General features: G+C 50.3%; 1 protein-coding gene across 1 annotated transcript; it reads left to right on the forward strand.

Annotated features, from left to right (window-relative positions):
* Positions 1-6,400: 6,400 nt before the first annotated feature.
* On the forward strand, positions 6,401-16,428 carry Cd247 (CD247 molecule). The gene is made up of 8 exons (XM_051148342.1): positions 6,401-6,428; positions 9,785-9,906; positions 11,276-11,332; positions 12,639-12,719; positions 13,655-13,690; positions 14,405-14,461; positions 15,076-15,111; positions 16,091-16,428. Exons 1-8 carry the CDS (start codon positions 6,401-6,403, stop codon positions 16,154-16,156), a joined length of 483 nt encoding a protein of 160 aa, XP_051004299.1. The 3' UTR covers positions 16,157-16,428.
* The last annotated feature ends 606 nt before the right edge of the window (positions 16,429-17,034 follow it).

Below are 17,034 nucleotides of genomic sequence, written 5' to 3' on the forward strand. Positions count from 1 at the left end.
CCATCCCTCACCCTCCAATCCGGCCGGACAAGGTGGGGTGACACAACCACAGCCTGATTCATCAGTTCTGTGCGCTACCAAGGAAGGTTTATGCAGCATGAGGAGGTCCCCGCTGGGCCACCGACAACCCCGCCCTTGGGAGCTGTGCCGCAGGAAGGCAACCCAGAAACCTGGGTTTCGCCTGGGGTGCTTTGAAACCTCTCCCCACCCGCCGGGCCACCAAGATCAGCTCCAAGAAGAGGCTTTCTGGTTCCAATGGTTCCACTGGACTTCCTTGGAGAACCCAGGCAGCCTTAGCTCCTGAGGCCCAGAAACTTGGATCCAGGTTCCCTCTCTCCCTGCTAGGGTTGGACCGGTTCAGGGGACTCTTGGATTTGATGGACTGGTGATTAAGTGTGTGTTTGGGGCTTGTACAGTGAACATGTCTCATTTCTACAACACTGGACAACAGCAACAGTGGCCCGCACTCACCGATTCTATGTACACGTAGACATGTACGTAGTAACAAAATACGTGTATGGTATGTGCATGCGTACTTGTTCATGTGTGTACGGGTACCAGAGGTTGGAGGCCCATGTCTACAACTCTCCATCTCACTTTTCGAAGCACCCCTCTTCGCTAAGCCTAGCTAGCGTCACTGATGTGGCTCAGGGAGCTCCTGGGATCCCACCTGCCTCCTGCTTCCCACTCCAGCACCAGGGTTATGTATTCAGGCCATTGACGGGAGGGGGCGCTGTTATGTCCACTCTGGGCATCCGAACTCAAGTTCTCATGTTTGAACAGCAAACACTACCTACTGAGCCATCTCCCCGTGCCCCGTGGATGATATTTTTTTTTTTGAGTGTATGTAAATTCCATCTCAGTCTATATGTATCTTCACTCTATTACTATGGTAAGCCATGTATTTGGGGGATAAGAGGCAGTGCTAGGGCTTAACGACAGGCCCACACTAAGAAAGAGAAAGTACTTTACTACTGAGCTATGTCCTATCTCTATCTTTACCATTTGTCAGTGTGACAGAGTGGCATGAATACCCACAACGCCATACAACCATTGTCACTATTTCCACTATTTTCATTGTCCTAAACAAAACTGCATCTAGATAGAATTTTTTGCACACATACCTATGTAGCCTACATGTTTCCTTTTTGTTTTGTTTTGTTGAGGCAGGGTTTCTCTATGTAGCCTTGGCTGTCCTGGGCTCACTTTGTAAGCAGGCTGGCCTCGAACTTATATCCTTCCGCCTGCCTCTGTCTCCCTAGTGCTGAGATTAAAGGCGTGCACCATCACGCCCAGCTTTTCTTTCTTTCTTCCTTTCTTTCCTTTTTTTGGTATACGTACAATTACTATATATACCACTCTAGAGCTAGCTGCCTGCTCTTTTATTTTTAACCTCATTGTTATTCTAGAGATCTTTCCATGGTAGCACAGATGGAGGGAGCTTCTCTGTTGTCAGTATGAGGTCTTTTTGTTTTTTCCTTCTTCAGACAGCATCTCCTTAGCTCAGGCTGGCCTTGAATTTCTGATCCTCTGGGCCCTAGCTTCTCTTTGGCTGGGCTTACATGCCCTATAGACTGCACCCTGAGCTACAGTCTTATGTGGGCATTAAAATTGCTATATAAATATATCATGAATTCTCAGATTCCAGGTCAGGGGGCATTTTTGTTATTTTCATTTTTTTCTTCTGCGGATAAACACCTCTGTGCGCCAAGTTTTTCTTGGCTCAGAGTTACATGCTCAGAGAGAGGGCAAAATCCTGCTTAGCATTTTGACGTAGGGGCCATGATCTGAGTGGATTTCTTTTAAGTTGTGCTAATGTGCCGAGTATAATGTGAGCCCTGTGAGAGAAAGAACAAAGGCCCGAGGGGGCCTGGCCTCTCTCTCAGGCTCTGCCACACGTGTGCTGTGGGACCACAGGAAAGTCACTTCACTTCCCTGACCTTCAGTCTCTCTATTTGCAAAGTGGAGTAAATCAGGGCTGCCCAGTTTACTTCAGTCAATTGTTACCATCAAATGAAATAGAACGGTAAAAGCATTTGTAACTGAGCGTGTGCAGCCAGTGTTTAGTATGACCATGGCTGTGACAGCAGCCACATGCCCAAGCTGGCACCTAGAGGGCGGAATGTGTCTCCCCTCTGTTTCAGTAGATGTGTGCAGATATGCACACACACACAGCACACATACATGTATATTGTTCTTTATACATGTAATGCTGTTGTTGTTATTTTACTGTATGTTTGTTGAGAGGGATTTTTTTTCACTATGTATCCCTGGATAGCCTGAAGCTCACTATGTAAACCAAACTGGCTCCGAACTCTCAGATCTTCCTGCCTCTGCCTCTCACGTGACGGATGCCTGCACCACACTCAGCCGTCTGTATGCATTGTTTTACATGTTGTTTATATATTCCCATCTGTAGAATAGTGAAAGGATTACAAGGAGGCCATTAAAGGGGGGCATGTAGGGGCTGGCTCAGCAGAGAAAGGCACCTGCTGCCAAGCCTGATGACCTGAGTTCAAATCTTCAGCCCACAGGATGGAAGGAGAGAACCAACTCAGGCAAATTGCTTTCTGACCTAAGTGTGTGCGTTTATACCCATATGCACACACATAAACACACACAGACAGATATAAAGATATTTAAGATACTCAGTAAAACTACAATGTAATCTGAAATATGAAGCATGGTTACATAACACAACATGAAATGTCTAACATGTAAGAAGCTGTAGCCCAGACTAAAGAAAAGCAAGGGTTTTTTTGTTTTCTAGGGAAAATGTTTTGATTCAGGGTGATTGCAGACATTTTGGAAGGCAAACTGCTCTTGTAGTTATAAATGACTGTGTTTGAACATGCAATTATGAGAGACTCTGACAGTTTTCCTCACCTTTCTGCACTTTATAATGAGTTCATTTTACTTGAAAACGGGAAAAAACTATCACAGAAAAATGTAAAAATATTGCACAAACCACAACTTTAATGGACATAAAAATACAGAAAGGGGGAAATCACATGCCACTTGGGATCTCTGTCTACGGGAATGTGTGGTTTGCACACAGCAGAGAGGAGGTTAGCAGCTTCATACAGAACAGAATTACACGCAGTCATATGCTGAGGGAGGATGAGGAGGCCTAGGCACCTATAGTGGAAAATGGCATAATATGTGGCACTTGTAAATTGTGGAGAGTTGCTTTGAAAGTCAGGGTGATCAGAGCTACTAGAAGTAAAGCCAGGCACTAAGGATGTTGGCCAGTGTGTGTCCTGACCTTTTGGTAGCAATCTGTGTACGATAACCAGCTTCACTTGTCTCTCATGCCTCAAAGTCATGAACAACTAAAGCAGTCAGTGCAGCCAGGAGAAAACCTGCTCATAAGCTTGACCCTTGGAGAAGAAAAAGCTTTGGAACCCTTCTTTCCAGTCCTCTGAGGACCAGCAAGACCCCACACCCCAAGAACTGCACTAAGTGGTGTTTGAGAACCTCTCAAAGACTCAGTTTCCCCAGCTGTAGAGTAAGAGTCACTGTGATGTTTACATAAAACACCCTTGGTTCTAGGCACATAGGGATGGAATCGTCAGCTGGTGAGCTGCCACTGCTATGCCATGTGTCTAGCTGTTACTTTCCTGCCTCAATGAGAGTAAAAGGCGTCAACTCCTGATGGGAGAGCCTGTGTGCCCCCATAGTGTGTTGTGGTCAGGGGATTGGCACCATGTCCAGTGCTCGCTGCCTTACAGTCATACCCGGCCCCTCCACACATACACTGCCGCTGCCACTGCCTTCCTGAGAACATGTGACTTCCTGTTTTCTGAATTCTTAACAATGTCATCGTCAGTTGAGTCTGAGACTGGGGGTGGGGATGGAGGTCACCAAGACCTGGGGTCCCAAGGTAGGGCTCCAAATGGGGGAAGCTCAGGGGCTGCGCCTACCTACGTTGTAAGCTATTTGGTTACCATGGATGGCATTAAGTCCTTTGGGGTTGTGTGTGTGTGTGTGTGTGTGTGTGTGTGTGTGTATGTGTGTCTGTCTGTATCTGTGTGTGTGTGTAACAGAGCTCCGGCTGTCCTAGATTTGCTTTATAGACCAGGCTGGCCTTGAACTTTCAGAGATCTGCCTGTCTCTGAGTGTTGGGATTAAAGGCATGCCCCATTAGCCTGCCTCTGTATTAAGTCCTTCGTACTGAGTCCTCATGAGGTCGGAAGGATCATATAGCCTGGGAGGGACCTAGGAAGGATCATATAGCCTGGGAGGGACCTTGGTCTCAGATTGGCACCTCTCCAAGGATTCACTCTTACCTGCAATGCTGAAGTACTTCCTGTACATTGGACAAAAGCTGGACATGAGTGGGAACAGAAAGATGAGCATTAGAACTCTCCATGGGGATGGGGAGTCGAGGGAGGGGGTTGATGGATGGGGCGTTCCTTACACCAACATGTATTTAAACAAAGGCCAGAGGCACTGGTCAGCGAGATCTCTGACTGTCTGGAGCTGTGCAGATGAAAGAAATCCCTGAGCCACTGGGAGAAAGTGGAGTAGAAGGAGCTTTGTTCCAGGGGCACTCAGGGACTTGCCAGCTGAGTGACCTCGGGGAGCCCTGCTTCTTATCTGTCAAAGCACAGCTGTACACAATTGCTCTGAGCATTAAACCAGACGACACAAGGAGAAAGAGTTTTCTAAATTGTACGCAGAGCAGCACAGATGTGAGTCTCAACATGGCTGGCTCCTGAAGCCAGGAGTCCTCAGAATGCCCGAACAACGAGCACCTTCTCTGGGTCAGGTCCTCCACACGGTCTGCGTTCCTGTCAAGCCAGGTTTCACCGCTGTGTGTTGGAGAGCCTGCCCAGCTTCTGTCCCCAAACCTAGTGTGAAGTGGAGGAGAGGACTCTTCTGTTGCTTGTACCTACAGAGCCTCTGTGTGACAAGGACACCACTGGAGACCTGCACGCTCGGCACACACCACTCACTGTGCAGGGGCCCTCTCCGGACACTTAGCCTCATTTGCTCTGCCTTCCCCACAGCGTTGGTCTCATTAAACCATTTTTGTGGGCAGGGGAACCCAAGCTCAGAGTTAAGACAGCTCTCAAACACTAAGCCAATGAGAAATAGACTCTGACCTTGACTCTGAGAGTCTTTGTACCTCAGAGGCTGACGATGTTCTTCCCTCATATCTTGTGCCTAGTGGTGCACCAGATGAGGAAAACCAGAAGGAACCAGCTGGGTTTTCCAGCACTCAGTGACGTGGTCACACACTGCTGTGACTATGTGTCCAAAGCAAGGGCTGCACGTTCACAGGTGGATGGGGTTCCTGGAGCCTGCACTACAGATGAGAATTTCTCTGAAACCATGGGCCAAGGAAGTGGCCGTAGTCAGGCGGACACCCCAGCTTTGCCATTTGTTGGCAGGCGTTCCCGGTGACCTTGCGTCATTGCTTCAACCCTGTGGCCAAACTTTATCAAGCTGTGAACTAGGCCCAATAAATGCTTTCTACCTGCCTTCCGGACTCTTCTCAGAGTCAAACTCGATCAGATACAGGGAGTCATTTTCTTTTCTTTTTTTTGGTTTTTTGAGACAGGGTTTCTCTGTGTAGCCTTCGCCATTCTGGACTCACTTTGTAGACCAGGCTGGCCTCGAACTCACAGCAATCCGCCTGCCTCTGCCTCCCAAGTGCTGGGTTTTTTTTTTTTTTTTTTTTCTTATTGATTTTTTGGGATAGGGTTTCTCTGTGTAGCCTTGGCTGTCCTGGACTGACTTTGTAGAGCAGGCCGGCCTCGAACTCACAGCGAGAAGTCATTTTAACAGCAGATTTGCTACAAGAATCTGGTGTGAGGACACAGGAGGGTGTTGTCAGCAGCTTTGACAGGGCCCGATCTCTGTTGTCAGAAGCACAAGTGTCGTCGCAGGGAGATGTTGGGAACAGCACACAAGTATGGTGCCACTGGAGGAATGAGCTCTGTTAGCTCCCATGTCGCTCCAGGCTGCCCTATGATGCTCAGTGTTATGACACCTGAACCAGGCCTCTGGTGAGGGTGACAATGGGGGTGTTCGAGGATGGCTAATGACCCAGGGCATTAGTATCTGAATTGGATACTCTGACAAATACTCCTTGAGCTGTCTCTATCTGCCCTGGGGGCCTCCACCGAGTGTCTGTGTCAGGTGTCCTGCCACCAGGCAAAGACAGCGACTTTTCACTCATGGGCTCAAAGTAAAAATAGAAACGACCGTGCTAGCTGGCCTCGTGAGGACAGATCAGGTCCCCCACCTGGTAAGTATAGCTACATCTTAACCCTCCATCGCCAAGGGGATATGTAATATTACTTCTTCCATAATGAGAGGAAACTGAGACTTAAGATGCTTGGAGCCAGGAGCAGGCAGCCACTGCCCCAGAGCAGAGGGACAGATCATGAACATGGCTCTGTTCCTCAACTGTGGAGACGGTATGGCTGCATAGCGGTAGAAGGCCAAATCTCATTCTCCATGCTCTGGGCTGGATCAGCTCTGTGGGATTCTGGGTCTCCTACCCAGGCCCTAGGCCAGGCTGCAGGGAGCCCTTCTAACAGGCAGGCAGCCCTACAGGTCTGGGGCTGTAGGACCATGAGTTAATTGGTGACTGGGCTTTCTCTAACATGCTGGATCTGGAGTATTGGGCAGGAGCATAAGAGAAATGGGCGTTCCCATTGTAAAAGAAAGCAGCGGCAGGGGCAGCCGCCAAATGCCTCCTGGGTCTGCCTGGCATGGGATGTGAATAGAGTCTGCGAATGGCTGGGGGGGCGGTGGTCAAGGCTCTGCCTGCAAGTGGGAGGGGCCTAAGGAAGAAGCTAGGAGCAAGGGTGGTGAGGTCTTACGAACACCATGACAAGTGGCATTGTGAAGAACTGGGGCAAATGCCCCAAAATTAGACACTGTTGCCCTTACAGAGGAACTGGAAAACCTGCCATTCACAAACTATCTGCCAAAGCATCCTTATAATAGAAAAACAAGTGCCCCCACCCCCTGTTTTTTTTCTGGTTTTTCAAGACAGGGTTTCTCTGTGTAGCCTTGACTGTCCTAGACTCACGTTGTAGAGCAGGCTGGCCTCGAACTCACAGAGATCCCTCTGCCTCTGCCTCCCAAGTGCTGGGATTACAGGTTTGTGCCACCACGCCCAGCTTGCCCCCACCCCATTTTATGGACAAAAGGCCTTAGGACCAGAGAAGTGAAGCTATGTTCTAGGACCCACACAGCTAGCAAGTGGCAGGGGAAACAGTGGGAGCCACATGCTCCAAACCCAGCCTCTTTCTAGTTCTGCAGCCGTTGGCACGGAGCCAGTGCCCAACAAATAGTTGATAAATTATGTGACTGACTTAGGTCCCAAATTCTTGCATGGAATTTTCTGGGCTATCAGTCCACTCTTTCAGCCCACCGCTCTCAGGACAGGGTCTATGGGTCTGAGGAAATGCCTTTTTCTGCCAACCCCCCATGTAACACTTTTGTCGCTGGCCTTAGAACTATGCTGCTCTTTAACAAGAAAGTAGGAAACCTTGTCCCTATTACTCATCTGGTGTGTGTGGGTGTGCCCAACTCCCCGCCTGCCCCCTCCTGTGCTGACTCTGCACAGTACAAAGAAATATTTCTTCTTATTTGTTCTAAATTTACTGTCCCGTATTTTTTCTGTTCTCATTTCACACGACAGGCAGCTGAGCCATTTTCTTCCTGGCTTTCTCTATGAATCTCAACCACCCTGTAAATTGCCACTGACATCTCTCCAGCCCTAAAAGACAGTATCACCCCAGCGTTGGTGGCCTTTAGTGGGGGCTGGCTTGCTTCTTAGATCATTATTAGAGCAAAGAGCAGCCTAGGGCTGGGGCTTAGCATCTTCCCTTCACTGAAACATACCCTCCTCTCAACTGTAGGCAATTTGATGAATGTCCATCCTGGACATGGTGTTGGGGGCGGGGCAGAAGGCAAAAGGAAAACAATGCAGCCGTTGGCCTCCAGTGCTTACAGCTTTAGAAGGGAAGTCTGACTCTAGAGACCTGTGTAAGGTTCTAGAGGCTTCTGCCACCTCCACCACTCATAGACTATTGCTGAGGACTCAGGATTTTGATGTCTGCAGGAGCTGGGTAGAGGTAGCAATGGTAGCCCAGAGGAGGAGCTGGGTGAAGCAGAGGTGGGCGTGGTGGGGATGAGACAGCATCTGTGAGGTTAAGGGGACATGGAGCATAAAGGACAGGAGGAAGGGCTGCGGAGGTGGCTCGGTTGATGAAGTGTTTGGGTACTAGGCATAAAGCCCTGGGTTTGATCTCCAAGACCACCAAGCATGGTGGAGCACGCCTGTAAATGCAAGCTCTCCAGATGTGGAGGCAGGAGCATTACACATTCCAAGGTTGTAAGTTCAAGGCCAGCCTGGACTACATGAGGCTGTTGGAGAAGGGACATGGTGGGAGTGAGTTCTTTCCTGCCTGGCTTGGGAAGGAATAGCCTCAAGGGCTTCTGAACAGGGACCATGGAAAGTCGACTTTCTTCTGCCTGGGGAGAGCTGTAGTTAGAAGCCAAGGATCGAAGGCTCCAGGGAGGTGGGGATGGGGACAATGAGTGAGAGTTAAGTCACTGCCTTCCATGGCATGTGGGGGCAGACGAAAGGTTGCCTGCGTAGTCACTACCTGTGTGCTCCAGACCTTCGGCTCTCAGTGAGTTTCTGGTGGCGATCCAGATTGTGCCTCAAAGCCACAAACACTGCACAGAACAAACACTGAAGATTTTCCACCTGTTTCCACAGAAGAGGCAGATGAAAGGATTCCTTGCTCTTGAATTATACAGCTAGGCTTTTGACTGGGCTCATCTTCAGTGTCTCTGCCCCCTGTGGGCTGGCCAGTGGCCACCAGAGGGCACTCCTGCCTCTAGAGACTAGAGACCTCTCCTTGTGTGGTTCTCAGGCAGGGCCAGAGTTTTTGTGACACTGGCCCAGTTCTTAGGTTCAGCTGCTGTGCATTTACCCAGCGGGAGCGAGGTCAGGATCAATAATGTGCTCTGTTTGCTTGCATTGTGTGACCTCTTAGACAGGAATGCTAGCTTCTATTTAACTAACCTATTTCCTTTCCCTTACCCTCCCACCCCCCAATACTTATCTGGTGGTAAGCTTTGAGCACAGTGTGACAGACATCAGAGAGGCAGGAGGGGTTAGGAACCCATTGATTCTGGAGTGAGGAAGACTAAACAAAAGAGGCTCTGAGCTGAAACACGTAAGTTGCCTGGAACTTATTATGTAGCCCAGGGCTGGCTTTGAACTCACAATCCCCTTGCCTCTTCAGTGCTGGGATTACTGGTGTGTGCCACTACAGCCAGACTTCACTGTCAATGAACTGACAACGAATTGAGATGATTTCATTCAATCATCGAATGTCTGAGCCCCCACATTTCTTAACCCCTTGGGTCTCTCTCCATATGGAAGCCTTAGCTCTCAAATTCTAGGTACCTTTCCGAGGTTCAGACTCCACAGTTTATGCGTGGGCTCACTGACAACTGGGCTTCCACGTTACAAAAGCAGAAGTTCTGTGCACAGTGGGCAGTTTCATCTTTTTCCTGGTCCCCAGTCCCCCATTCTTTCCAGGCTCTGTGGCTACACCTGGTACTACACTGCATCCTGGGCTTCTCCAAGATTGGGTGTGTAAGAGAGGTTGTGAGCTGCGGTGTGTGTGAGGTGTGAGGATTGGACGTACTGTCCTTGTCATGTAATTTCTTTGCTACAGCCTGTCATAGAGTCAACCTGGGGTAGGTAGGATATGTTCTTGCAAGCTTGAGGATGGCTGACCAGTTTTATCTCTTGGCACAGAGGCACAGAGCTTTGGTCTGCTGGATCCCAAACTGTGTTACCTGCTGGATGGAATTCTGTTCATCTATGGAGTCATTGTCACGGCCCTGTACCTGAGAGCAAAGGTGGGTCCCCCTGTGCTCTTGAGGGAGGATGTGGGTTCCTCTGCTGGGAAGACGTGGGGTGGGGCGTTGGCATTGGTGCTTGGTGTCCATGGGCAAGGCAGGGGACAGCCAGGTGTGCACAGTGGGCGGGCTGAGGTGGGGTGTCCATCTGTGGCAGGCAGGCAGGCAGGGCAGGACAATGAACTAACAAATGCTAGGTGCGTTAGTGAGGGTTGGTGCCTGGATGTGAGAGTCCCATGGCTTGGGCTGACAAACAGACGGCTTATATTGGGCGATTAAGAACAGGGTAAGAGGCTTCTTCTTAGGGTGCAAATGTGTGTGTGCACAGCTGTGCTGTGCTGGGGGTGATCAAGGCCACATCAGCTTTTTTTCTCCAAGCCTCAGTTTTCTCATCTGCAACTGAGTGATAGACAGGGTAGTGGTTGTCGCCAGGTGCCTAAAACCATGGATTTTGTGGAAAGGACCCATCTGGGGAGACAGAGGATAGACATCTCATCCACTCCAGGGCAGTATAACTCATTTCCTTTCCGGCATAAGATCTTATGTGAGAAAGTCTTATCTACTTTATTTATTTATTTATATGTGGAAACAATCCCTAGGCGAGCTGTAAGATTCTCTGCAGAGCACTGACTCTGTAAAACACTGTAGCGCCTCTCAGCTTGGGTGCCATGTGTGGTTATGTCGGCTTGGGGCAAGCAAGGATGCTTCCCACTTGGGAAATGTCTGGATGAGTGATGACACGGTGGGCCTAGCTAATAGGCAGCTTTTGGTACCCACTGTCTTCCCTGAGTGTCCCTGGAAGAAAGGGCATAGAGAGGACTCCTAGCTCCTAGCAGGTCCAGAGGGAAAGCCTGGCACCTCTGCACACAAGGTGGTGTGGAGGGTGGGCAAGGACTTTACTTAGGGTAATTAACTTCCTTCCTTTTTCTTTTTCATTATTATTATTATTATTATTATTATTATTATTATTATTATTATTATTATTATTATTTATATGTGTGTGTGTGTGTGTGTGTGTGTGTGTGCTTTTTTGAGACAAGGTTTTTCCATGTAGCCTTAGCTATACTAGACTCACTTTGTAGACCAGGCTGCCCTCAAACTCACAGAGATCCACTTGCCTCTGCCTCCCAAGTGCTGGGATTACTGGCGTGTGCCACCACACCCAGCACAAGGCTGATGTTACTCAAGCCAAGGGCAGGAGAAAGGACAAGTGTTCTTAGAGGGGAGCTGCCACACCTTGGGCCCCTGGGAGGGCAAGCCACAGCAAGGAGGCATATGCAGTTCACTGTCACCCAGCTCAGCCCAGTAGGTAGCCCGATGGCCCTCTTGGAGCTGGCACTGAGCTGTGATTCTCTCTGTTCCTTTGCAGTTCAGCCAGAGTGTAGATGCTGCCGCCTATCTGCAGGGACCCAACCAGCTCTATAATGTAAGTTCTCCCTCTGCAGAGCTACCTGGAAAATCTTGTTCTAGAACCTAGGGAGACTCTAAAACCAGGCTCCGCTGTGGGTCTGGTCCACAGCTATTGGCCTGGCGGGTGGCTTGGTAGCAAGCATTTGATCCTCAGTTTTCTTTCTTTCTTCTTCTTTTTAAAAAAAATGATTTATTTATTTATTTATTATGTATACAATGCTCTGCCTGCATGTACACCTGCACGCCAGAGGAGGGCACCAGATCTCATTATAGATGGCTGTGAGCCACCACGTGGTTGCTGGGATTTGAACTCAGGACCTCTGGAGGAGCAGTCAGTGCTCTTAACCTTCTGAGCCATCTCTCCAGCCTAGACCCTCAGTTTTCTAACCCTAAGACTGGAGTGATTATTCTTGCCCCGCAGTGCTACTGGGCCCAATGGAGAGCTTCGTTGATGAGATGCGCAGCACAGCCCTTCCTCTAGAGAACTTCCTGTCACCAGCAAAGGCTAGAAGGCCACAGCTCAGGGGAAGGATCACACATAAGTGCAGCAGGCCTTCGGGCTGCATGCATCCCCCTTAGAAGCCTGTTTCATGTGCACATGAACACGTATTATTAGCCCCATTAGACAGATCAACACATGGTGACTTTGGGGTTCCCGCCATGCACCAGCAAGGTGACAGGTATTTTGTGAGGTGCTGGCATGAAGAGGAAACAGCTCCTGCCCCCTTTCTTGCCCCTGTCCATGCTTCCACCCCCTCCACCCCCCACGTTATTGGAACTGGAGAGACAGTGCGTGGTGCTTTTGCAGAGGACCCAGCCTTTCCCCTAGCATCCACATGGTGGCTCACAAACAGCTGTCTCTCCAGGTCTAGGGAGTCCGATGCCTCTTCTGCAGGCATGTAGTGCACAGGTATACATCAACACACACATACACACATAACATAAATAGAATGTGAAAATTACATTTACTTTTTTTTGTCTCGTGCCCTCCCTCCCTCCTCCTCCCTCTGTCCTTACCACTCACCTACCCCCGTGTGTGTGTGTGTGTGTATGTGTGTGTGTGTGTGTGTGTGTGTGTGTGTGTGTGTGTGTGTGTGTGTACACCATGGTGCACACGTAAAGGTCAGAGGACTTCTCTCCTTTCGCCATGTGGGGCCCGGAGATTGAACTCAGATCCTTAGGGCTGAGGCAAGCGCCTCTCCCGCTGAGATACCTCACCTTCCTCTGTGCAGCTGTTTTCTTGCAGCCACCAGGTGGGAAGACAAACCCCAGTTTCAGTTGCTATGGCCCCGTTCCCCTCACGGTCTTGTTTCCTGTTCCAGGAGCTCAATCTAGGCCGAAGAGAGGAATATGATGTTTTGGACAAGAAACGGGCTCGGGATCCTGAGATGGGAGGCAAACAGGTAGGGAGCTCCTCTGCCTCTGGGTGCGTGGGCTTTGAGGGAGGGCGGCTCACACCAGCATTGTGGGCACTAGACACCCAGTACCACAGATAGGGCCTAGGACAGGAGGGTGAAAATGGCCCACTTGCTGCCACCCCCTCCCTTTCTTCTTGGCTCCACTCTGCATCCTAAGGAGTCTCAGTATGTGACTGTGCCAGCCTAGCCTTCCCCTCTGGGCTCTGTCCACTTCCCCTCTGCTGCTCCTTAGCCAACACATGGTAGCACCAACTGTTCCACAGGATAGCCCTGATGTCAAGATACATGCAGGGAGGGAGGGGGTGGCTAAGCCTGTGGAGAAAGGATTCTGGGTTCTAAATGCCCTTTTAGAACATGGCCACACCAGGCCTGTAGACTCTACCCCTGTAGACAAGGGAAGGGCCGAGGACTCCTCTGTTTGACAAGAGGCCTCTTACTAGCAGGCTCAGGACAGAAGCCCAGTTTAAGGCTAGAACTGCTAAAAGTTACCCAGTGTCGTCCATGTTTCTGGTCCTACCTGTCCACTCAGGCCTGCCTGAGGGTATGGGGAAGGGCAAGGAGGGAGGGGGCCACTGTTTTCTGTGGCCACCTCTCAGTAGGACCTCATAAACACTGACTGGCTGGCTCTGCCCTGAATGTGGCGCATGTTGGGAGCACATCTGCAAGGGACTTAGTCTATCAGCAGACTAAGGCCCCCCCAGGTGGAAACATGAAGCATGTGTAGGCATGCATAACTAAATCTGAGCTGTGGAGCTGCTGCCAGGGCCCAAGGGGGCCCTGAGCAAGGCTTGGGGGGGGGGGTAATGCGGAGGAGACTGACAGCTAAGCTGAGGACAAGGCCCTGTGGGTCAGGCAGCATGGGGCTGATTACAACCTCCAGCCTGGATTCTCTCTCATCTCTGCCCCTTTCTCTTCCTCAGCAGAGGAGAAGGAACCCCCAGGAAGGCTTGTACAATGTAAGTATGGGAGAATTCACCATTCAACCTAGCGAGATCGGGGAGGGCTGAGGGAGGGGCTGCCCCCTCTCCAGTCTTTTTGTCCAGGCCATCCTTTGCCTGGATGGTCGTGTATCACCTGCTGGTAGCTTTAGGATGTCGCCTTAAGCTGAGCAGTGTCACAGCACCTTATCTCCTCTGCTCTTTGTTGTTGTTGTCCCATGGGCCTGAGCCTGTCGTTGGGGAACTGGGTGGGAACTCCAGGCTACGCTGTGCAGGAGTGTGGAGCTGGCCTGTCTGAGGGGACTCAGAACACTCTCTCACTGTAAAGTCCACCTCACCACCGAGGTGTGGGACTAGGTTCAGGCCACCAAGATATCCCTCGCCCACTGCAACTGGTTGATCCATGACTGGTGGCTATGAAGAGATGGCTCTTTGCTCCCCTTGAGCCCTTACGTTGTTCAATCTTCCCGTCTAGGTTTACAGTTCCAAAGCCTTTCCTTCTGCACCTAACCTGAATTGTTGAGTGCATAGAGCAGGTAGATCAGAGAAGGTTCCCAAGTAGGGCTGAGGAGCACGGTACGGAGTTGGTTGTGGTCCAGCAGTGTTTATATGCCTGAGGCTTGGACCTTGATGACCGGAACCTGCCAGCTTGGGAACTCAAAGGCTTCTGGGGGGAAGGCCCACTCTGTAGAGGTTATGAAAATAAGTGCATCAACCCTTCTCTTCCTCCAGGCACTGCAGAAAGATAAGATGGCGGAGGCCTACAGTGAGATTGGGATGAAAGGCGAGGTGAGTGCTGCTCTTCTTCGATGCCCAGGCAGGTTTCGAACATTCCAGGGACAGTTTTCCTTTCTTGTCCATTCCTCCTCCAACTGAGAAAAGTCCATGTGGTGGCTGCCATGAGCAAAGGTGCCATTGGACATGAGGCAATGTCACTGTTCCTAGCACTGTTGTGTGCTGACATGGGGTCCCCAGGGGGATGAAAGTGTATGATGCTTATTCATTATTGATTTCATAGGAATCTCAAGATATCAAGGCTAGAGCTTTGAGTTCTTTTTAATGGGGGGCCTGTGTAACCAGCTGGCCAGAATGTGTGGCCAGTGCTTTCCGTGGGGAAGACCCGAATTTCCCCAGAGCTCAGAACTTTTATCCAGTCGCCATTCCCAGTTATCCTTTCTGATGACACCAGATTTGGAGCCATGGGAAGGTCGCCTTATTTCAAGCAGCCAGCAATATGGCCGAGATCCCCTCTCTACAGAGGCAAAGGTCTGGCTGGCCTCAGGACCCTTCTCCATCAGGAGGAGGGATCTGGTTAGGGAACAGTACCTTCTGCTCCTGTGAGTAGGGGCAGTTGAGCACGAGTGCCACTAGTGACTCTCTCCCTTCCTCATCTCGTTTCACAGAGGCGGAGAGGCAAAGGGCACGACGGCCTTTACCAGGTGAGAGCTGCTGGCCCCCTTCCTGGGTCTGACGTGGAGTAAAGCTGAAGCTACTACAGTTGGCTTGCTGGTGGCACCAGCTTGTCAACAGGAAGAGAGAGCAAGCTCAGGGCACACTACAGACCAGAGGCCATTCCACTGCCGTTATGTTTCTACAGGCGGGTTGGGTCTCAGCTGTGGAAGTCACATGCCATTTGAGTATAGCAGACAATAGCAGCTATCTAGAAGGATGGGAAGAAAGCCCTCAGAGGTGCAGGCAGAAATAGGTAAAGGACCCTCCATAGGTGATTGTTTCCTTTGTCTACAGTGTTAGCTTACCTCCGCCCCCAATTCTAGGATTTAGTACAATCTGAGTGGGCAGAAAGACTGAAAAAAAAAAAAAAAAAAAAAAAAAAGACAATTTCAAAAGGAAAATGTTATTGTAATTAGGTGCCTGGTTTATGTAAATTAGTGCAGGTGATTATGCAAACAATGTGCGGACAACCTACTTTTCTAAAAAGGGAACGCCAGTGGCTGAGTGCAGAGATATTGATAGCTGCAGGAGGCCACATGGCCTTTCCAGTCCCCGCAACAGGGAGAGGATTTCCAGCCAGGCTGGGACCAGCCTTGCCTGCCTGTTCAAAGAATATACCACAGTGGCCAAAGACTGGAAGCTCCTGCATAAGGAGCCACCATTTTCTCTGTGACTCGCTGTGGGCCCAGGTGGCAGATTCTCTGGCACCTCTCAGAGTCCAGCTTAGTATGTGACTCAGGGAAGCTGCCTTCCTCTGTGGCTAGATGGGAAATCTAGCTGAGAAAGGAGTGAGAAGCTGCCTTCAGAAGCCATCTTCCTGTCAGCGTTCACAGGCAGGACTCCCACCTGTGGCATGAGGGGATCTTCTTGGGCTCTTGAAGGCAGTGGGGACCAGGGATGAGCTACAGATAGTCAACTTGAGCCTGTGGGCTCCTGGTTCATTCTTCTGTGATTTGCTTTCACCAGGGCCTCAGCGCTGCCACCAAGGACACCTATGATGCCCTGCATATGCAGACCCTGCCCCCTCGCTAACAGCCAGGGGATTTCCCACTCCCAGGCCTCGCCCGGATGGTATCAATTGTGACGGACAGAGCACAAAGCATTTACAACTCGCTTTAGTAATTTCACAGCCACCGTTTTATGAAGAGGGTGAGGGTGTTTCCAGTTATCATGCCTTCCTTTTCCAGTTCCAAAGCACCCTACACAGAATGCCATGCCTGGAGTCTTTAAAGGGAGCGCTCCCTCACTCTCATACCCTGTTGTTAGGGTCTTCTGGCAGGCCTCTCTCACTGCAGAGCCAAGCCCTAGCCAGGGGTGGGGATGGGGTAGGGCATGAACGTACTTCCTGTCATAGGCAAGTTCAATTTGCTTTGTAAAATGCTCAGAGAAACCCCGGGCACTGTGTGTATTGTTCCAGCGGTATTGACTTGCTTTGCTCCAGCTGTAAATCTGGCTTTTGTTGTCATCCTTTCCAATCCTTGCCACTGTCAAGACAAACATGTCATTAGGCTACATTGTCAAGGGCAGAGGCAGGTAGGAGGGAGCAAGTGTTGGCCAGTGGCGACTGAAAGGGGCCTCCTTCCATCAAGAGCACTTTCCACGTCTCCCGCCGGTGTGCCAGGCACTCCAGGAACAGAAAGATACTTTCTCTTCATGGAGGCCATGCTCTTAAGAGTGTGCAAATGATTTGTGCACAAACTGGCACGGAAGACAGGATATGTCATCTCTGACAATGAACTAAGCCAAGTGGGTGAGAGAAAAGGGAGTAAGTCCTGCCTCCTCGAGTGGCAGGAAGACCCAGACCACCCAGGTCTTCAGTGCTCCCACAGCAATGGCACAATGAGAGACTCAAGTCAGTGGACTGCAGCCTCATGGTATAATTAAAGTGCCTGTGACCATGGATGAGGAAC

Source organism: Acomys russatus, chromosome 6 (assembly GCF_903995435.1).
Source record: "Acomys russatus chromosome 6, mAcoRus1.1, whole genome shotgun sequence".
NCBI lineage: Eukaryota > Metazoa > Chordata > Mammalia > Rodentia > Muridae > Acomys > Acomys russatus.

What these genes read in the sequence shown, in the direction of transcription:
- Cd247 (XM_051148342.1), top strand. Translation starts at nt 6,401, where the DNA reads ATGGCTCTGTTCCTCAACTGTGGAGACG. An exon ending in GACCCAACCAGCTCTATAAT is followed by an intron (nt 11,333 to 12,638) that starts GTAAGTTCTCCC and finishes TTCCTGTTCCAG; the next exon opens with GAGCTCAATCTAGGCCGAAG. An exon ending in GGCACGACGGCCTTTACCAG is followed by an intron (nt 15,112 to 16,090) that starts GTGAGAGCTGCT and finishes TGCTTTCACCAG; the next exon opens with GGCCTCAGCGCTGCCACCAA.